Below are 22,235 nucleotides of genomic sequence, written 5' to 3' on the forward strand. Positions count from 1 at the left end.
TGAGCACCTGGTCTGCAAAGGCATTTGCAATCTGAGATCAAGGAGGATCAAGATTGGTAGCCATAGATTGACTTCTCCATAAATCTGTCCAAGCCCTTTTTAAAGCTATCCAGGTTAGTGGCCATCACCACCTCCTGCGGCAGCATATTCCAAACACCAATCACACGTTGCGTGAAGAAGTGTTTCCTTTTATTAGTCCTAATTCTTCCCCCCAGCATTTTCAATGAATGCCCCCTGGTTCTAGTATTGTGAGAAAGAGAGAAAAATTTCTCTGTCAACATTTTCTACCCCATGCATAATTTTATAGACTTCAATCATATCCCCCCTCAGACGTCTCCTCTCCAAACTAAAGAGTCCCAAACGCTGCAGCCTCTCCTCATAAGGAAGGTGCTCCAATCCTTCAATCATCCTCGTTGCCCTTCTCTGCACTTTTTCTATCTCTTCGATATCCTTTTTGATAAAGTCAAGCTGGCATTTTTAGAGATTGGCAAAAGGTTTCCGAATGGGACTTACAGGAACAACCGTTGCTTAGCAACATGTAGGCAATGGCATGGAAGCAGCTCATAAAGGGAAAATGAAAAATCCACCCCGACAGACTAAGGCAAGAAATGGTTCATGCCCTGAACCTCTGCTCAGCCTGCTTTAAGGTCTCACCAGACGTGCCAGTGTCATTAATAAAAGGCATCTGCACTGCAGCAATTGAAGAGGGCTACCTGTGGAATTTAGAACAAATGCACCAATGCCTCTCTACTGCAGCTATTTCAGATTTGCCCTCTTTGGCAGACTGCATTTCCATTGTGGGTCTGGTGCAGAAAAAGGACTCCGTGGTGCAGCTATCATAGCCCCACACTTTGCACAACATCCAGAAATGGGCAGATGCCGTAAAAGCTCTACTGCCGGACATTTCCTTCACGTAACACCGTACATTCCTTGATGGGGCAGCAATCTCTAATGACTGCCCAGCATCTGCTGAAAATCACGTAGAAGAAGAAGAGTTTGGATCTATACCCCACCTTTCTCTCCTGTAAGGAGACTCAAGGTGGCTTACAAACAACAGACACCTTGTGAGGTAGGTGTGGCTGAGAGACTTCCGAAGAACTGTGACTAGCGCAAGGTCACCCAGCAGAAATGTAGAAGTGCGGAAACACATCTGGCTCACTAGATAAGCCTCTGCCACTCAGGTGAAGGAGTGGGGAATCAAACCCGGTTCTCCAGATTAGAATCCACCTGCTCTTAACCACTATACCACGCTGGGTAGTTGCAGCTGGCTCCACAACGTCCAAAAAGCTGGCTATCCGGCTCTAACTCAGTTCGTAAACAATTCAAATAGTTGCAAAGGCCTTTCTTCAGAGAGGCTAAAAAGCAAGATCAAAACGTTCCGGGAGCAAAATGTATTTTGAATACAGAACATGGCCACTAACTGAATATTCAACGAGATATTTCTTTTATTTATTTACAGAGGTTGACTGGCCCATCAAGCTAAGCAGATTGCCCCCCCACCCTCTCCCCCAAATCTGTGATCCTGGAAACCAGGAGCTGCCAGCCGGGAAATCAGGCAGGGGAGAATTTCAGCTCCATGCGGCCGAGTTGCAAGCCAAGCCGTACGTCTCTGCTTCCCAGCTCGAACCCTCGCCAACGACGAGTGGAGACCAATGCAGAGGAGGAACAAATGACCGACTTTAAAGTGAGCAAAGGGATCACCAAGACAACACCTTTGAGCATCTGCCTCAGCGCGACACGTCTACAAATCAAGGCAGATGACCACTCTGAACAGCAAATATCCTTGGGAGTACAGAACATGGAATTATGGGACTAAAAGGGAGACATGGCGGGCAGCTTCTGGCAGAGTCTTCCTATGTAAGCCAAGTGTTCTAAGATCAGTGGGGCCCTGCACGTCACACCATGAACCTCAGGCAAATGAGCAGAGTACGGGGTGTGGGGCGTGGGGAATACTTTGACCAAGAATTCAATCATACTGGAAAACAAAAAGATCCTACTGGAAAAGCAAGAAAGGTTTAAATGCGATGGTACAGGATAGTCCTTTCAAAGCCTGGGAGAAAACCGGCTCATTCGCGCTGCTCCATCTTCACTTTCGGGGGCCTCAAAAAGGTCCTGTTTTTCTTCTCTTTCTTCCCTTTCGTATTTGCTTGGAAGTTCCTCCAGCTGTCGACACGGCCATCCCGACTCTCCTACATAAGGGAGCAGATGAGAGAGGGAATAATAATGGACATGAGTTAGGAGACTGCAGCTTCCATTGCCTGCAGTCATCCAACAGGAAATTTGCTCCACGAAGCCTTTCTGAGGATATACCTGTGGTGGCAAACCTTTGGCACTCCAGATGTTACGAACTGCAATTCCCATCAGCCCCTTCCAACATGGCCAATCTGGAGTGCCAAAGGTTCGCCACCACTGCGATATACGATACAGCTCAGAGAAGTGCTTTGGGGGTCACAGCAAGGGCGAGCAGGTCACACACTTTCACAGTGTGTTTTACAGTAACAACTGGCAGATTGGCTGCAACCAAACAAAAACACCCATCTATAAACCACCTATAAACGTCTATGCCTCCCGTTCCGAATTGGCATTTGGGTTCCTGCTACAATCTTATGCCTTTTGCAGGCTGACCCTACTTCATCCAAACCTTTTCATTTCAACCCACCCACCCCACCCCACCGCTTCCTTTCTTCAAAGGTGCCTCTGCATATTTCCGCAAGCCAGCTTGCTGCATAGGAAAGTTTCCTAGGCACTGATCTCAAGGATTCCCTGCCATTTATATGGAAAGCAGCAGTTCTCTGGGCTCTTCTGCTTAGGGATAAGAGAGTGGTAAGTCTCCGTCACAAACTATTTGCCACCTCTTGCCAGATAACCAGCCAAAAAAAAGTTTGGAATGTGGCCAAGTTCTTCACGGAAGCTTTGAAAATCTCCAGGATAGAGCCAAAAAACAGTCCAGAGCCAGTGATTAGACCCTTAATTTCAACATAGTAGAAAAAAATTATATTTTAATGAGAGATCGAATTAATTACCGTATATATTCTTGTATAAGTCGACCCGCATATAAGTCAAGGCACCTAATTTTACCACAAAAAATTGGGAAAACTTATTGACTCGCGTATAAGTCGAGGGTGGGAAATGAAGCAGCTACTGGTAAATTTCAAAAATAAAAATAGATACCAATAAAATTACATTAATTGAGGCATCAGTTGGTTAAATGTTTTTGAATATTTATTTCAAAGAAAAACAGTAAACTAGCTCTGTAAGTGGAAAAGAGGATCAACAAAAACAATATGGTCTCAACAATAACTTTAAAAGTACAAAAACCTTAGCTTTTTTGTAAGGAAGGGTTTTAAACAATGGATCTTACAATAAAAACTGGAATGAACATGCCTGTTCACTGTGACTCAAAACTACCCTGCTTTTTAAAAGAAAGTTCATTATTTTTAGTGTACATATTTTTAACATTGGACATGGCAGGTGTCATTTCAGAAGGGACATTCACACAACCTGTCAGGGGAGGAATGTTTATGTTAGCAGTACCAACATTTCAAAGTATCTTTAGGAGACCCTCCTGATGATACCACCCAGGTTTGGTGAAGTTTGGTTCAGGGGGTCCAAAGTTATGGACCCCCAAAAGGGTAGCCCCATCTACTATTAGCTCCCATTGGAAACAATGGGGGATGGGAGCACCCACTTTGGGGATCCATAACTTTGGACCCCCTGAAACAAACTTTACCAAACTTGGTAGGTACCATCAGGAGTATCACCTGATGTTACCCTGAAATCTTGGTGCCACTAGCCTAAAAACTGCAACCCCTGGAGGCCGACAAAGTAAAAACCTTAAAATATTTTTTAAAATACAGCTGACTCGTGTATAAGTTGAGGGGGGCTTTTTCAGCACAAAAATGTGCTGAAAAACTTGACTTATACACGAGTATATACGGTAATATTGTTTTAAATACAAATGTTATCTTATTTTATATCATTTTATAGATTATTGCAATTCATGCCATTAAAGGTTTTTAAAATTGAAACTGAAGTCTCTGTAACACAGTGCACAGTTCTGAGATGAAATCATTGGCTGATGGTCAAGCTGAGATGGAGGTGGAAATATTGACCCGGGATTAATCCAATACTTTCGACTTGATAATCTTCTTCAGCCGCTCAAATCACTCTGGGCACAGTTTGTTAGCCCAATACAATTCCAGCTCATACACATAAGGCATTTCGCTCTGGCCTCAAGCTCAACACCACAGGTCTGCCCAATATCCTGCCAGTATGTAAGAAAGTGGAAAGTGGCACGCAGAAGGTCCCAGGTCCATCCTCTAGCATCTCCCGTTTAAACCAAAATCAGGTAGCAGGTGATGAGAAAGACCACAACCTGAGACTCTTGAGACTGAACAAACAATACTGATCTTGTTACAACTCAGATTTACGTGGTCAAAGGGCATCAAATCTTAGGAAAGATTTTCATCAGGACCCCAGTGAGAGACTGCCAGTCAGAGAAGACAATATCAAGACAAACAAATAGTCTGTCTTGGTGTAAGGCACTTTCTAATGTTCTTAGCTTCTACTGGCCAGAAGAAATTCAGTTCAATGTTCTTAGCTTCTACTGGCCAGAAGAAATTCAGTTCAGACCCTCGTATCTTCGAGACCGCATCACCCCATATGTCCCTACACGGCCTCTCCGTTTGGTTGAGGCCAATCTATTGGTGGCCCCTGGCCCCTCAATGATGCGGCTGGCCTCCACGCGGACCAGGGCCTTTACGGCTCTGGCCCCGGCCTGGTGGAACGCTCTTTCTCCAGCTGTCCGGGCCCTGCGGGACCTTGGCGAGTTCCACAGGGCCTGTAAGACGGAGTTGTTCTGCCGGGCCTTTGGAGGGACCAGCCGCTGAAGGTTTTAATTATATTTATACTTGTATTGAGATTTTATGCTGTACACCGCCCGGAGCCCCTTGGGGATGGGGCGGTATAAAAGTCTAAATAATAAATAATGAATGAATGAATGTATTGTCTAAATTTAGTTCACTCCATGATGCTCCAAAAACGTTCTTGGGTAGAGCCAAGGGCCAGCAATAGAACACATACTTTGCATGCAAAATGTTGCAGGTTCACTCCCTGACATCTCAGGCTGAAAGGTTGGAAAATACCATGATACTGTGGCAGAGAAGCCACAGGATAATTTAGGCTGCTTCACATTCCCCGATGGAAGGGACCTACTTGCAGGGACCACAAATAAAACAAGCCACAGAAAGATCTCCCTAGACCTCTGGGAGACCTATCTGAAGAAAGGACTTAATCAAACTTGCTGGGGAATGCTTGGCAGCACCATCCCAAACTTGTTTAATCAGAAGTAACCTCGCTAACTTTGATGGGACTTGCTCTCTAACTAAACATCTGAAGCTGCAAAGGCCGCTTAGACCAGAGGTGTCCAACTCTGGCACTTCAGATGTTTATGGACTACAATTCCCATCAGCCCCTGCTGGCATGGCCAATCAGCCATGCCAGCAGGGCCTCATGGGAATTGTAGTCCATGAACATCTGAAGCCCCAGAGTTGGACACCCTTGGCTTAGACAGAGCAGCAAGAGCTGCACAGGAACAATTACCTCAAAGTTCTTCTGCCACTCTCGCTCACGCTTGGCTTTCTCTTGTGCCTCAATCTCTTCTTCTCTCTGCCGCTTCCTGGAATAGAAGCCAAAGAAGAAACATTAACATTACCGTCCTCGAGAACAAAACGGGACTGAGGAATGCAGAATGTTGGACACCTAAGCTTAGCCAAGAGCTGGTTTAAGAATCAGCTGGGACCCTGCAAGAGAGATGGATGGAATTCAGTGGATTAAACGTTCTGCTTAATAGAAAGATGCAGAAGAATTTGGGGGACAGATTTTCACATATTTTGATACTTCCTGGCTATATCCGAACTTCCTCCCACCTTCCAATTTTCATTGTGTCCCTTTAGATACAAAAATAACATCTTCTCTACTGCCATATAAGGCTTCTCAGTGTTTAAGGACAAAATGCCCATTCAATGCAGACGCTGCTGTAGGGCCGTAAATGATTCCTAGGTAGAAGCCTGGATGAACGGCACTCATTGCCCACTGTTTTCTAACAAAATACTGTCATTGTATGATTGTCAACAAGATGCCTCCTCCTTTCTAACCAAAACAACCACTGTAAAATAACAGTTTGGACACAAGAGCTGAAACTTAGCCTATGGGAGACATGCACCAGTCGTTGGGTTGCTCTGCAGAGTTTGGTGGGTCTCAGGGCAAAACTCAGTACACAGACAAACCCACAGGAGGGGGCTCTTGATAAAGCAACAGGCCTGGCTTCAAAGCAAAGAACAAGAGTAAATTCAATCATTCGTGCCTTCGTTGGCATAATAGGAAAAGAAATATAGCAAGAGAAAGACTGATAAAACCACAGATAAACAAAGCAGAGAATAAAATGTTAAGTAAAAAGTTGCTGCTGGCTTTCGATAATTTCCAAAAGGAAATCTGCCACCATCACACATCTAAATAAGTCAGGGAGATCAGTTAAAAATAAAGGAGTAAGACTCACATACTTGGGTCTGATTTCCTAGAATCTAGAACAGGGGTCCCCAAACTACGGCCCGGGGGCCAAATCAGGCCCCCGGAAGACATTTATCCGGCCCGCTGGGCAGAAGCGGATCTCTCCCTTCTCTATTTCCTTTTCCCCAGGTTTACAAACAGCCTCAAGCGCGGGCAACTCGCTGCTCATTCCAAGCGGCCGGAGGGGACCGTACCAATGCGGCAAAGGGGGGAGAGAGAAAGGCAGCGGAGCTTCAGGGCCGAATTGGAAGGGGACCGCGGGGGTGGGGGGCTTGGCCAGGGGCGGGTCGAGGGCGGATGGATGGCGCCCGCCCCCCCGCGGGTGGCACTTGGTCCGGCCCCCGGCTGGGCTCTGGCCATGCGTGAACTGGCCCCCTGTTTAAAAAGTTTGGGGACCCCTGATCTAGAACAATACAATAACTGGTGGGCCAAAGATTTGACTAAGCCAGCATTACACGAGCACAATCTATTTGACTTTTCTTGATTGTTAATTCTACCATGTATCAAGGCAGAGGACATAACATTAAACCTGGTGAGCATTACAGCTCTCCTTTGAGCAGGGTTTATTAAGCAATACAAGTAATGAGCCATGTGGCCCTGTTCAAATGGGACTGAAAAATACAGGGGAGTTCTCTTGGCTGCTGTGACTACAGTGGAAAACTCTATCCAATAATCAGCCTTTTAATTTTTTTATAAGCTTTTCAGTCGGACAAGGAACTGAGTGAATCCACTGACAGTCCTATAGAAACCATTTTCTTTTCGATTATGGAAAACCGGGGGTTGGCTTGAGTATCCGAGAGCAAGCGATGGACCAGGGAATTGCAATCCGAGAGGTAGTGCATCTGCAGCCAGAATCCAAAGGCCCTTAGCTAAGCGACTGATTCCAAAGAGCTTTGACCTAGCTCGAGTTTAGGCAAAGGGCTGCAGAAGGCACACAAATTGGAAGTTCTGTTATCTTATGGGGAAAAAAATTGGATTGAAGAGAGTTCAAGGAGTGATTAGCAGCTTTAATTCAAATTGGGACTCCATAGAGCAATTTCGAGGCGACTTTAGCATTAAAAAACTGAAGGGCTGGGGGTATAAAAGAATGGCTGCAGCTGTAGAAGGAACGTATTAGCGCATAAATATTATTAGATGTGGCTAGGAGTGCAGCCTTCCGATGGGCGATCCATGAGAGGTTATAAGAAAACAAGAGGCCAAGATACTTATAGCACTTAACCTGTTCAATTCGGGTGCTGTTCATTGCCCAATTGAACTTCTTTAAGCACCTAGAGAAGACCAGTGCCTTGGTTTTTTTCATAATTAATTACCAGTCAATTGGATTCACAATAGTCCACGGAGCACTTCATTAAACATCTAAGGCCAACTCTGGAACGGGAGAGTAAAACAGCATCATCTGCGTAGAGCAGAATTGATACATGGGATCTACTCAATTTTGGGGAATGACTATTCACTACTGAAAGAGTAGAGGGGAGATCGCTCAAAAAGAGACTGAAAAGAGTAGGGGCCAGGACAAAGCCCTGTTGACCCCTTTGGGAATGGAACTTTTGTCTGACAAAAGGCCTTCTTGGGAACACTTAATCCAGCAACTGGTATTAGTGTGCAGTTGCCTTATTAAGAAGAGATGTCTGGCATCAATGTCAAGGGCAGCCTTTAAATCAATAAAGGCATCATAAAGTTAATTGTTTGCATTAAGGGTATATTTACTGGCTAAGTGTGATAGCACTAAGGCATTGTCCAAGGGCGATTTCCCTTTACAAAAGCCTATTTGTTCAGCCTCTGCACAAGAGTGGAGGAGCCACGACTGGAGTTTCTTCAGTAGTAATTTGGCATAGAATAGATCTTTCCTATCACCGAAAGTGGACTGATAGGGTGGAAATTGGCATGCCCTGAGCGATTCCCTTATTTAGAGACGGGAATCACGGCCACAGACAGCCAACTCTTGGAAAACATACCTGAGTTATTTGCTTGGGTAAAAAGAGTAGCCAGGATAGGGGCCCACAGTCAATATGGAATTTCAGAATCTCTGGAATTATAATATCAGGACCAGGGGCTTTCCTTCCTCTAGCAGCTCAAATACTTCTTGTGTTGAGACAGGGGGCCAACTAGGGAAACCTGAGTGGGTAGACGGAGGAAGTCCGTTACTTAAAATGTAATCTTTTAAAAGTTTGCAAAAATAATCGTGCCAAATATCAGGGGTAATACAAGTAGGGGTGGGTGGCTTTCTTCAATTAAAGTTGTTCAACACATCCCAGAGTAGCTTGGAGTTATTGGTAGTTACTGCTAAATGAAAGTGTTCCCATTGAGCGTTGACATATTTCATTTGTTTCTCTCTAATTAACAGACGAAGGTTGTTCCTACATTGTATTAATTGATCGAGGAGATCCAGGACTCCAGAATCCCTAAAGCTCCGATATAAGGAGTGAATTTGACTGTTATGCTCCAAGCACTCTCTGTCAAACCAGGATGTTCCCTTTCTGTTTTTGCTTGGTTCCCCCATGGTGGACGTTGAAAGACCATCCACAATTTGTTTAAGTAGGGCTTTAAACCTAATGATTGTCTCCTGGGGGGAATCATAGAGTTGGAGGAGACCACAAAAGCCATCAAGTCCAACCCCCTGCAATGCAGGAACACACAATCAAAGCATTCCCGATACATGTTCATCCAGCCTGTTTAAAAACCTCCAAAGGAGGAGACTCCACAACTCTCTGAGGCAGTGACGGTCAGAAAGTTCTTCCTAATGTTTAGGTGGAATCTCTTTTTTTGCACCTTGAATCCATTACTGTGTGTCCCAGTCTCTGAGGCAGCAGAAAACAAGCTTGCTCCCTCTTCCACATGACATCCCTTCAAATATTTAAATATCAATTCCCCCCTTAACCTTCGATTCTGCAGCAAGAACCGAAAGTTTGAGACTGGCTAGACTGGGGGAACAAAGTAAGTTTTCAGCGGCTGAGGCCAACTTAAGTGACCAAACTAGTCTAGGTAGTGGTTCGCTGGGTGGTGATAGAACCACATTATCACCCTCCACGTAAGGCAAAACACGTCTAAGGGGAAGACGATCACCCAGCAAAAGGTCTCCAATTTGAAAAGATAAAACAGATGATCTTAAATTTTGAGAGATTAGGAGATAATTGACAACACTACAGCCATGAGGAGAAACAAAAGTGAAATCTTGAGCATGGACATAACACTTTAAGCCAGAGGTGTCCAACTCTGGCGCTTCAGACGTTCGTGGAGTACAATTCCCATCAGCCCCTGCTGGTATGGCCAAAGTCGTTAAACCAGAGTTTGTTATGCTTGATGGCCAAATGAATTAATTTCCTACCAGCAGCATTGGACTGAGAATCCTTTGAGTCACAAAAGGCAGGGAGTAAAAGTGAATGGTGAGATTCATCATCAAAACCTTCCTGCTCAAGGAGGGAAGCTAAATTAGCACCTACTCTTGCATTAAAATCCCCCATTAAAACAATTTCAGAGGAGGGATGACAGCGTTCAAGCTCCTCAATATAAGTGGATAGATTGTCCCATGTTTCGCTCAAGGTTTCTTCCTGAAGGTCTGCAGGAACATAAACATTAACGAGGATCAATGAAAAATTCCCCCAACAAATTAGCACAGCCTGGGCTGACTGAGAGAAGGAGGGAAGGGCCTGTGTGTGGATTGTCTGGGAAACTAGAAAACAAAGGCCACCAGAAAAGTGGCCAAACCTGGACAGTTTGGTTGCTGGAAGGCAGAAGGACTTATAGCTCTTAAAACCAATATGGTAATTAACCCACGTTTCCTGAAGAAGAATCACATCAGCCTCTCTAAGGTATTTACAAAAGTGAGGGTTCCTAGACTTATTCCCCCATCCTGAAATATTCCATGATAAAACAGAAAGGCCAGCTGGATATGGGCATCATTCAATAGGATCTAAGTCCACAATTCCAGGAATGTCAGGGAGGATGCAGTTGTTACTAAAAGATAGTAGGGGGCATGGTTGAGGGTCCCAATTCCAAAGCAGAGTTCTCAGCCAAAGTGATCTCTGGAGTACATGAGTTAACTTGGAGATTGCAGTGATGGTGGATTTCTACTGTGAGTTGGTTAGGACAACCAGGGCCACCTGAGAGGAGCTTATCGACGCAACAGAACGCTCAGGCTCAGAACAAAATGCCAAAGCCTGATCCCCTATTGCCAGGGACAAAGACTGCATAGGCTGAATAAGCTTAGAAGTAGTAGTTTCTAATTTAACAATGATGGCTTTTTGTTCGGCACTTGGGAGATCCTGAAGCCCCGCAAGGACCGCCTCTTCCAGGGATTTGGAGGTGAGTTGGAGAGTAACATCATGGTTCTCCTCTCAAGACAAAGGATCCCCATGGGGCGTAGAGGAGACTGTATGCCAGCCAGGAGCTATAAGTAAAGATTGGGTAGTTTCTAATTTTTCAAGCTCCTTGGCCCAGGATTTATCGGGGGGGGGGGGGTGTTGGAGGGAATTCTTCCTGCTTAGCACCTTTGTTGAACGAAAGTCAACGTCCGTGTCCAATAGTATTAACATCTCATGGAGAGTGCACTCACAAAATGAGAAATATTTGTGGAATTAGTAGCACTGGATGAATGAATGAATGAATGAATGAATGAATGAATGAATGAATGAATGTAGTTAAAGGACGGCAGGGCTAGTAGATCTAGGAGAACTAGTGTCCAGACTGCACTGTGCAGGGGATCCAGGGTTGGGCTGGGACAAGTTCCTTGGGCCTTTCAGGTTCAAGGGTAGATTAGTTCGAGATGGCAGAACAGTTTCCAAGTCAGCAGTCATCTGCAAATTAGCAGAGGCAACATTCAAGGGAATCTTTGTCAAATGTTGGGATCTAACAGTCTTTTTAATTCAAAGTTCTAAGTTCTTCCACTCGTCAGTAAAGTTCTTGATTCTCACGGGCATGGGAATTAGATGAAGCTAAAGGTCCCGTAGAAGAAGCCTGCATTGTGAGATCTGGCTCCCTGACCCTCTCGTTCTTGCAGGCAGGAATCACAAGTTTGGGGGACTTGATGTTCTTAAAAAACTCATGTAAATATGATGTCACAATGATTGGCGAAGTACTCTTTCCGTCTGAGCAGCTTGTTAGGACAGCATGAAGTTACAAAATTTAAGATCGTCCTAGGGTGATTGTTATAATAAGGTAAACGTTCAAAAGACCTGATTCAGACCTTCCTCAGGTCACAGTTCAGTGGTTGACACAATGAAATCCGAATTCTGTGAAAATTAGACCATTTGCCAAGGTTAAACTTAGTGTCCCTTATTGCTACTGCCACCTGGTGTTTCTAGAGAACCAGAGACATAAGAGAGTTCATACAATCTGAAAACAGATATGTAGGAGCTTGATAAGATAGAGTCTGCAGGAGGTATTAGGTTTTCTCCATAATTTGGGAGCATAGGAGAGCCTCAACTTTTGGTGTTTAAGGAGGCAGTTAATCAACAATAACTCAAAGGATGTTGTGTGGTTTCCAGGCTGTATGGCAGTGTTCTAGTAGCATTTTCTCCTGGCGTTTTGCCTGTATCTGTGGCTGCCATCTTCAGAGGATCTGATGGTAGTAAAGCAAGATGCCAGCCACAGATGCAGGCGAAACGTCAGGAGAACATGCTACTAGAACATGGCCATACAGCCCGGAAACCACATACCATCCCAATGATTCCAGCCGTGAAAGCCTTCAACAATAAAATAACTCAGAGGTTTTGGAAATTAGAAAATCCTGCTTTGCTAAAAGTTCCGTTAAGATACACCTACTGGGAAAGACAGAATCATTTCCACCGTGAGCAGCAGCGTCACTAGTCTCTGTAACCCCTTCCACAATTGAGGATACGCCTTCATTAAGCTGAGAGGGGAAGACAGGCTCATTTCCATTCTCAGAAGGGAGAACTGAAGAACAATCCAAAACAGAAAATCTGTTGGTAAGTTTAAGCCCATCCGGTGGGGGAACGGAATGTTGACTGAAAGTAGTAAATTCTGGTTTGTTTACAAGATTTTTGACTTGAAGCTGGATTTGAATTAGAGTGGCAGCGTTTCCTTGCTTTCACTGCACGAACGCCGAAGCAGAGATTAAAACAAAGGCTATTAAAACTAACTCTTCAAGGCTGACTAGATGATTAAGATGCCTCTTCCAAGGCAAAGAAAGATTAATAGAAGTCTAGAGGAGTTAAAACCTGCTAGAGTCCTGTTAAAAAAACTAATTAAAACGACATTTAAAAAGAAGAGCTCACAAATTACAGCATCTCGGTTGCCGTCGCCATCTGGATTTCTCAGCCTACGAGGTAAGGCACACACTGCCGTCTAGAGTCAAGTCCTAAATGTTGCAATGGAAAGACATCTATCACCCAATTTATTGCTTATCCAGATCCCACAATATGGACTCCATTCATTCCCCTGCATCTGATGGGAAGTGAGGGTGAGAACATGCTCTACCCAGAGTCTGCCTTCCCTGCCCTTGACTTACTAGTCATTTATATTGAACTTACATACATCGCACTAAGCTACACGACAGCTCTTTTATTCGAACACTCCCTCACAGGACAAAGCATCCTTAACCCAACCTCCAAAACTTATAAGTGCACAAGCAAGCAAACAAACAAACTCTACCTTTCATGCATTTCCTTTGCTTCTCTTTCCTTCCTTTTGATTTCCAGTTCAGCAAAGAGCTTCATTGTCTGCTTGTAGACAGCTTGCTTGAACTGCAAGGAACACAGGTTTATTATAGGTGATGAGGGCCTCCCTTAAAACTTGGGGGCCACTGGCAAATTCCCAAGACTTCTACTTCTCTTCCACAGTGAAGTAGAAGTGGGCAGATACATTGCTGGTTGAGCTTCCAGATACCAGGACAGGCACCAAGGCCGATAAAAAACTGATGAACAGGCAATTCCTGACATTTTAGCTAAGTCAACAGCTCAGATTAGCCCAATCTCATCAGATCTTGGACGCTAGGGAGGAATGGTCCTAGTTAGTATTTGGATGGAAGACCAGCAAAGAAGTCCAGGGCTGCTACGCAGAGGCAAGCAATGGGAAACCATCTCTGCTCATCTCTGGCTTTGAAAACCCTTCAAGATCACCATAAATCAGCTTGACAACACTTTCCACCCCTGGATTGGGAGGATTTGATCAGCAATCCACTAGACATAAAATTTAGTTTTCCTTTCTTAAAAGATTACTAATCCAAAAAGTCAAACACAATAGATCTCACCGGACAGTGGCAAAATTAGCCCCAGAGCATTCGAAAGAGAAAGATGCAAGCTTTCTCCCTCTGTAAAGAGAACCAACATGGTGTAGCGGTTAAGAGCAGGTGCACTCTAATCTGGAGAACTGGGTTTGATTCCCCGCTCTGCCACTTGAGCTGTGGAGGCTTATCTAGTGAACCAGATTAGCTTATGCACTCCAACACATGCCAGCTGGGTGACCTTGGGCTAGTCAAAGTTCTTTGAAGCTCTCTCAGCCCCCCTACCTCACAGGGTGTTTGTTGGGGGGGGGAAGGAGTTTGTAAGGCCCTTTGAGTTTCCTTACAGGAGAGCAAGGGGGGGATATAAATCCAAATTCTTCTTCTCATCTAAATGTGACTAGCGGTGGGATAGTGATGGAGCACAAGCTTTTCTAGGAGTAGCTCTCATTTCTCGTTGAAAGATGACAAGGAGGTTGTGTTGAAAAAAAGAACAGGGTATGTTCCAGAACTTGTGTGTGAACCCTGCAACCCAACTTACTATTTCTGGATCATCCTCTTCGACACTGGGTGGCTTGCCTTCTTTCTTTAACTGCTTCTTTTTCTCTTTCACCTAAAAAAACCCCAAACAGATGCACTGAATCCTCACCAATTTCTCCTCAAGGCTCATGCTCAAGACTCATGCCACTTTCTGCACATAAAGGGCTGAATAAAGCCCTGTCGTCATGTATTTACTTACAGAATCGAGAATGGTTTAAAACAATCAAGGCAAAGAAAATACTCTGATGCTCTGAATGAAAAGATGAAGGGATGTCATGTTGGGGAGGGAGCAAGCTGTTTTCTGCTGCTCCAGAGACTAGGACCAGAAGTCATGGGTTCAAGGTGAAGGAGAAGAGATTCCACCTAAACATCAGGAAAAGCTTCCTGATAGTAAGGGCTGTTCGACAGTGGAATGCATTACCTCGGAGTGTGGTGCAGTCTCCTTCTTTGGAAGTTTTTAAACAGAGGCTGGACGGCCATCTGTCAGGCGTGTTTTGATTATGTGTTCCTGCATTGCATGGGGTTGGACTTAATGGCCCTTGGAGTCTCTTCCAACTCTATGATTCTATGATCACCTTGTATGTGCATATTTGAAACACCCCCATGAGTACATCACTTTACCTGTTGACAAAGTGGGCTCTAATCTATTAAGGCTTATGCTGCCATAGGTCAGCCTACAGTGGACCACTATACCCCCTTGGATGGTGGTTCATGCCGCAGGAAGCTAACACGACTAACCTTCTGGAACTCACCATTCTATGCAATGGGAAACAGAACAGAAAGAAATAAAATGCCTTGCAACTTCTCCTCTCTCTATTGTATAATGCTATTCCGTTGAGCCTGTGCAGCTAGGAACCCAGCATTCAAAGGAAACAAATTAATTTCCATACACGCTCGTTTTCACAAAGCTGTCTCCTCAGCTCTGCAACATCCTGGGAAGGTTTCTTCTTATCAACCCAGAGCTGCAGGTGACAAAACCCCCCACAGTTTTTGGAAATCAAGGTAAGAGAAACCCCAGGAAGTAGAATTCCTGTGTATATCTTATTTCCAGAATATTCCCAAGGTAATTTTAGACAACACACTGAAAGCTGAAGAGGTCAAAGTATAGCCGTCTATTCACATCCTCTGATAGCCCTTAGTACTGTAACTGGTATGAAGTCAAAATGATAGACTTCCAATCAAGGAGCAGCAGTGGCAAAGTGGTTAAGAGCAGGTGCATTCTAATCTGGAGGAACTGGGTTTGATTCCCTGGTCTGCTGCTTGAGCTGTGGAGGCTTATCTGGGGAATTCAGATTAGCCTGTGCACTCCCACACACGCCAGCTGGGTGACCTTGGGCTAGTCACAGCTCTACGGAGCTCTCTCAGCCCCACCTACCTCACAAAATGTTTGTTGTGAGGGGGGAAGGGCAAGGAGATTGTAAGCCCCTTTGAGTCTCCTACAGGAGAGAAAGGCGGGATATAAATCCGAACTATTCTTCTTCTTCATTTACTACATAAATATCTGGTTCCTATATTCTTTTTTTGTTATTTCTGAGGGCAACTGTGTTCTTTGTGCCATGTACAAAGACTTTGTGAAACGGGAGTTTTTTGTCCTGTTTTTTTTTTACCGAGACCCCAATTCTGAGAGCTTGTTCTTAATTCCCCTCCTAGATGTTGATCAGATGCACCAGCAGTTTTCCAGATAGGATGTTGTACCATCTCAACACAATATTGAGTGGCACATCAGTGGTGGGATCCAAAAATTTTAGTAACAGGTTCCCTTGCCAGCCCCCTCTCAGCAAAGGGGGCAGAGGCGTACCTAGGCAAACCTGAGCCCTGGGCAAAACCTGAGTTGGATGCCCCCCCATGGGCAGTCACCCCACCACGATCCCAAATTTTTTTTTGCACCAGGTCATTTCTAAATCATCATCACATTATAGAAAATACCCCAACTCACAAATCTGAACACAGCAATGGTAAAACACACAGGTTATTTGATAGACACTGGTGAGATAAAAGGTACTGAAAGGCTGAGAATCAATGAATTGCAGTACCTGAAAGGGATTAGCCCAGTTCAGGGAGTTACGTTATTAGTCGCAATTGATATATGGAACCTTCACATTCAAAGGCAGTATGCCTCTCGGGGAGGCGAGGGCGTGGAGATGGAAAAGCGGACCCAATTAGTAACCCCCTCTCGGCACACACAAATAATTAGTAACCCACTCTCGGGAACTGGGGAGAACCTGCTGGATCCCACCTCTGTGGCACATAGCATGCAGTATGGCAACAGACCCTCACATCCCCAACTGGGAATCACTCGCGCACGTTCTACTTACAATGTGCTCCACGTATTCCTTCCCTGCTTCAATCACGTCCAAGGCTCTCTTCTTCTGCTCCTGCTCTAGCAACAGCTTGTACGCTTTGTCAACAGCTGGCAAACCAGACATTTCCATCAGCACATCCACATAAACTAACGAATCTACATTGCTTAAGCGACTAGAGCTCAAGGCAAATTAAAATAAATAGGATAACAAAGCAACAACCACCCAAAACCACATTCACTTTCATAAATGCAACTGAGAGACACCATCAGTTTCTTTCTCCCTAGCTCCCTACAGTGTAGTCACCCAGACCTGTTTGCACAATGCACACAAAAGACGTGGAAGTACCTTCAAATGCTTTCTGGGCTCTGTCGGGATCATCCTGGTTTTTGTCAGGATGCACCAATATGGACAACTGCAAAAGAAAATCAAAGGATTCCTATCACTAAAAAAATTAAAAAGTGCAGTATATGACTTTCATGGAAACAGGACACCCACCTTCTTACCCTGCATAGTTTGTCAATAAAATGACACTCAGGCATTTGAAGGTAACTTTTCGTTCTTCGAGGAAAACACTTTCCTAGACCAGTCCCCTCCCCCCGCCCACCCCCCCACAAATTCAGCTTGTTAGTCAACCAGCTTCCTCCACTCTGTGCAATAATTCAAGGAAGTCACTTCCAACAGCAGTATTCACTAGTGTGGTGTATTCAAAGGTGGAAGCCTTCAGACTAGTTAAGAATAGGCTCTTGGATCTTGATTTTCATTGTTTGACTCTTGCAGCCAAGACAACCTGCTCCCCGACTACATTATTAATCCCATGCCAGCGTGGAATCATGGCAACATATCTTTGTCTGCTGATTAATCCCACCCAGAGGAGAGCTTTGGCTACCGCAAGATGTAATGTGCTGCCATCAGCTCTCCTGGAGGGAAGATTTAAGAATATAGAACGTTCTAAAAGGGTTTGTTCTTGTGATCTGGTTACAGTTGGAAACACAATTGGACCAGTTCTCTGCTCTGGTATGCCCTAAATATGATAAGATACGCATGAAATATATGAATTCTATTTTCTTGCAATGTTCTCAGAGGCAAGAGTGTTACAAGATACCCAACCTCCTGAACAGCTCTGATGTGCTCTTTTGCGAGACTGTTGCAAATTTTATACTGGAAATTAGTAATTTTACCTGTGTTTTTTAATCTTGTTTTACTTTTGTCCTGTTTTGTATGCCAATAAAGGCTTGTTGTTGTAGTGTGGTGTATTCTTCTAGAGTCTGTGTTATCAAACAAATTTCCTTGAAGGAAGGCTCAACTTTTCTACTTTGACAGATTTATTGAGACCAGGAACAAAAACAACAGTTTAAAAACGACTAAAAGCCATCAGGAAGGCTATAAATGTTCTTTTATCAAAGTGCTGTTTAACAGCTCAGACAACAATGGTTTTGACGAAGCCGGCGCGTCAGTAAGATTCTTTAAGAGAATTTGCACTACTTCATAGTGTGGTCATGCGCTGCTGCAACTTCTGATCCAGCCCGCATGACCACGCTGTCACCTTTTCCTGAGAAAGAGTATAGGTGACCAGGGGGCAGTCATCATTTCTCAGTCAAACCGAAGAGACAAGGAGAGGTTGCCAAGATCCAGAGACACAAGAAAGTCTACATTTTTCTGTGAACTTAGCCAGATCATGACAGGAAGGGATAAGCCAGTGGTCAGTGCTCAAGGCCAGATTGGTCAGGGGTCCTACAGAGTTTGTTGGTGGGTTTTTTGCCTTCCTCTGTGCTGGGGTCACTTGCGGAGTAGAGAAGGTAGTTGTGAACGTCTTGGGCAGTGCAGGGGGATGGACTAGATGACCCTTGAAGTACCTTCCAGTTCTATGTTTCTATGTTTATGGTTACGTTGAGGATGCATGGCTGCGGTGTGCTTGCCCAGGAGGAGCTTGGCACGCTTTGCTAGATAATTAGCTGGTGGGGAGCAGAAAAAAAGCTCTCTCTTTCTCTTCCATTGAAGACCCCTTGGATTTCATTGCTATGGCTTAAGCAGTAGATGCTGCAAAACAAGCTGGCGGGTGCTGCAGTGCCCCTCCAAGCCCAACCTGGTGGATTACTGTTGCAAGGAATAGTTACCCTGTTAACTTCCAACGTATGGCGAATGGAGACCCAGCTGAGACTGGCTAAGTCTTTGGTCGACTTACCAATGTGGTAAAATTTCAACTATGCAATTCTTGTCTCATTTTTTTCATGCTTACTCTCTCTATAGCTCAACCCGAGAGACAATATGGAATGAGGCAAGTTGCTATTCATACACATTCTACCTATTAGTAGAGCAAATAAACCCCTTGGCTAAAATGTGGCCTTGTAATGTTTAAGGAGTGCAGGGTGCCGTTGGTCACATGTTCTGGAGACACAAAACAAACACCTTCTTTTAGCAGCAAGCCACACTCAACTTCACAGCCACAGTCGTTTCCCTCCACAGGCCCCAATTCTGGTTTCTCACTGAGCAAAAAGTACTTTCCCCTCTGCCCGTAGTTGGGTAATTAGGGTGTCTTCCAAGGCTCTTTATACTATTCATTTTGCCCTAGGGCCACACACCTGACGGAATCTCTTTTTTATTTCTTCATCTGTCACTTCAGGATCAAGCTGCAATACCTAAAAGAGATCAGCAGTGAAATGATAAGCAGCTGCATTTCCAAGTGGTTCTACATCTCCATAACTTCCCACGATTTTCTCTGGCAAAAAAAAAGGGGGGAGGGAGCATCGTAACAGATATTATTGTGGCAAGAAATTACTAGCACGACACCTATGTTCGTCTTCCTAGAATTACATGTAAGGTCATTAAACAGATATTCTTCTCTCTTTCTCTTATGGGTGAGGCTGAGAAATCAACAGGGGTCTTGACAAATGAAATGCCTTAGAAAACCATTCCCATTCCAAGAAAGGAAGTTGTACTGCTCTACACGTGGGCTACAGGGATAACAGTTTATATACATATAAGAGCTCCACCAAACATAACACCCTCCCCAATAAGTGAAAAAACACCATAAGAAACGGGTGGGTCCTCTTTTTCTGCTGCACTCAATAGAATGCCTGTAATAAATAGCTGTTTACAAGGGTTTTGCAAGGGTTTCTGCACATTCAGCAACTCAGGCAGAAGGAGTGATGAAGATGTTTTCCCTTATCCACGTAAAAAAGGTACACAAAGTGAATGCTGGAACTAGAAATCAAAGAGGTAGTTCCTATTGGCATGGAAGAAAGCATCTGCTATGAACTGGACCTGGCCTGTCAAATGAACAGTTCTCAAATAGCCTGTCAGTAGTGGGCATCATACATTATATAGCAGCATGGTAATAATAACAACAGTTATGTGCCATCAAGTAACAACTGACTTATGGCAACTGCAGGACTACAGTGTTTTCAAGGCAGGAAAAGAGGAGGGGTGTTTCGCTACTGCCTTCCTCTGCATAGCAACTCCAGTCTTTCATGGTGGTCTCCCACCCAAGTACTACTGTGGCTGATCTTGCTTAACTTCCAAGCTCTGATAAGCTCAGGCTAGCCAGTACTATTCATGCTGCCACTAGTAGGACCAGCATTGTACAAATAAAAAATCCAGTGTCTGTCCCAAATGCATTTTAAATCAAACAAGCAAACAGCCAGAAGGCCTAGCAGAATTGTAGTATGAAGACAATTCCTACCTCAAATGGATTCAGGTTGAAATAGGATGCTCCAGGCCTAGTAAGCCTCTCGATCTGATTTTTTGATGTTAAGACAGAGTCTCGTTTTTCTATTTGTTTCACCTGCAACGTCAGATCCTCTGTTAATAACACCTACAAAGCTAGCTGATGACATTAATGGACAGTAGATTCAGGAAAGGGAAAAAGATACTACTTTACATATTGAACAATGAATTTTACAAATAGTTCTGTGGGTTAATTTTACTCAAGTCAAGATGGAACTTTAAAGGCTAACAACACTTATTCCAACATGTGTTTTTGTTAGTCTGAACTTGCTGCATCAAATGTGTGTAGTGGACATCCATGGAAATTTATTTTACATTTATCCACTCTGTGCATCTGATGCAGTGTACTTTTACTCACAAAAGCTCAAGACAGAATAAGGTGCCCCTGGATCTCTGCCAAACAGGATTAAGGAACTTGTGGAGCTCAGCGCCACACGCCGAATAAACAGTCAATTAAGCTTTAAAGAAGTGATTGGGCAAGTTTATAGAAGTAGAAGAAAAGAGTTTGGATGTATACCTCACCTTTCTCTCCAATAAGGAATTTCAAGGCAGCTTACAAACTCAAAGGAACTTACAACTCCTTCCCTTCCTCTCCCCACAACAGACACCTTGTGAGGTAGGTGGGGCTGAGAGAGTTCTGAAAGAACTGTGACTAGCCCAAGGTCACCTAGCAGGCTTTATATGTAGGAGCAGGGAAACAAATCTGGTTAACCATATAAGAGTCCACTGCTCATGTGGAAGAGTGGGGAATCAAACCCGATTCTCCAGATTAGAGTCCAGTGCTCTACAACACCACACTGGCTGCCTAAAAGAACACAATACCACACTGGCTCCCTAAAAGAAAGATTTATTAATGGTGAGTGGCCATGATCCTACACCCAGGAACAGAATCTCTCTGAATACTCCCTACGTTTAACAACAAGAAGAAGAGTTTAGATTTATATCCCCCCCTTTCTCAAGGGGCTTACAATCTCCTTGCCCTTCCCCCCTCACAACAAACACCCTGTGAGGCAGTGGGGGCTGAGAGATCTCTGAAGAGCTGTGACTAGCCCAGGGTCACCCAGCTGGCATGTGCTGGAGTGCACCAACTAATCTAGTTCCCCAGATAAGCCAGCACAGATCAAGTGTCAGAGCGGGGAATCAAACCCGGTTCCCCAGATTAGAGTGCACCTGCTCTTAACCACTACACCGCGCTGGCTCTCATAGGATGAAAGAGCATGGTGGAGAGCTAAATGTAGAAGTGCCTTGGACTGAAAAGCTTTCAGTACCGGCCACACTCAGACGCGAGCCTGGCCCGCTCCCAAAACCAAAATCCACCAATTTCAGAAGCCAATTTCTGCCATGGCAACGACCGAAACAGGGGGACTAGACCCTTCCCTGCCCCAGGGAGAGAGACCAGGGCTTCCAGGCAGGCCTCCTCGCTCAGAGTCGGGCCCGCAGCTCATCCAAGAAAGGCAGAAATGGGAGACGGGGGGGCAAAGAGCGACGGCGAACCGGCCGCGGGGGCGGGGCTCGGATCCCACTTGATACCTCGGAGTAGAAGGTGAGAAACGCCTCTTCGGCGCCGCCTCCAGCTTCTCGCTCGCCCGGAGCCGCCATCTTTTGCGCCACGTGACCTTTGCCCCTCCCGCCACGTGACGCGGTTCCGAAGGCGTCATCGGGATAACGTTCTCCCTCCACCTCTCTCGCTCTTCCCCCCCTTTCCTGTCTTCCTCTTTGACGACGCCTATGTTCACAAAACACTTCCGATCCCCTATCGACGCGGATTTACATTAGACCTGTCGGTTGGCTTTCGTAATGCGAGGCCTAAAGTAGCACCTAGAAATAGGGTTTGCTAAGAGAGGCGGAGGATGGCCTCCTTGTCCTTGGCCCAAATCAAAAGCCGCCCTCCCGCCCCAAAAACCCCTGTTTGATGCAGTTTTGAT

At 44.9% G+C, this 22,235-nt stretch overlaps 1 protein-coding gene across 1 annotated transcript; it reads right to left on the reverse strand.

The window, feature by feature from the left end:
- Window positions 1-1,376: 1,376 nt before the first annotated feature.
- On the reverse strand, window positions 1,377-21,975 carry DNAJC8 (DnaJ heat shock protein family (Hsp40) member C8). Its single transcript, XM_048501936.1, has 9 exons — window positions 21,841-21,975; window positions 20,267-20,368; window positions 19,167-19,223; window positions 16,933-16,999; window positions 16,600-16,694; window positions 14,286-14,357; window positions 13,177-13,268; window positions 5,602-5,677; window positions 1,377-2,189 (listed from the first exon to the last, which is right to left on the reverse strand). Exons 1-9 carry the CDS (start codon window positions 21,907-21,909, stop codon window positions 2,067-2,069), a joined length of 753 nt encoding a protein of 250 aa, XP_048357893.1. The 5' UTR covers window positions 21,910-21,975; the 3' UTR covers window positions 1,377-2,066.
- Between the last annotated feature and the right edge of the window lie 260 nt (window positions 21,976-22,235).

This window comes from Sphaerodactylus townsendi, linkage group LG06, assembly GCF_021028975.2.
Source record: "Sphaerodactylus townsendi isolate TG3544 linkage group LG06, MPM_Stown_v2.3, whole genome shotgun sequence".
Taxonomy (NCBI): Eukaryota; Metazoa; Chordata; class Lepidosauria; order Squamata; family Sphaerodactylidae; genus Sphaerodactylus; species Sphaerodactylus townsendi.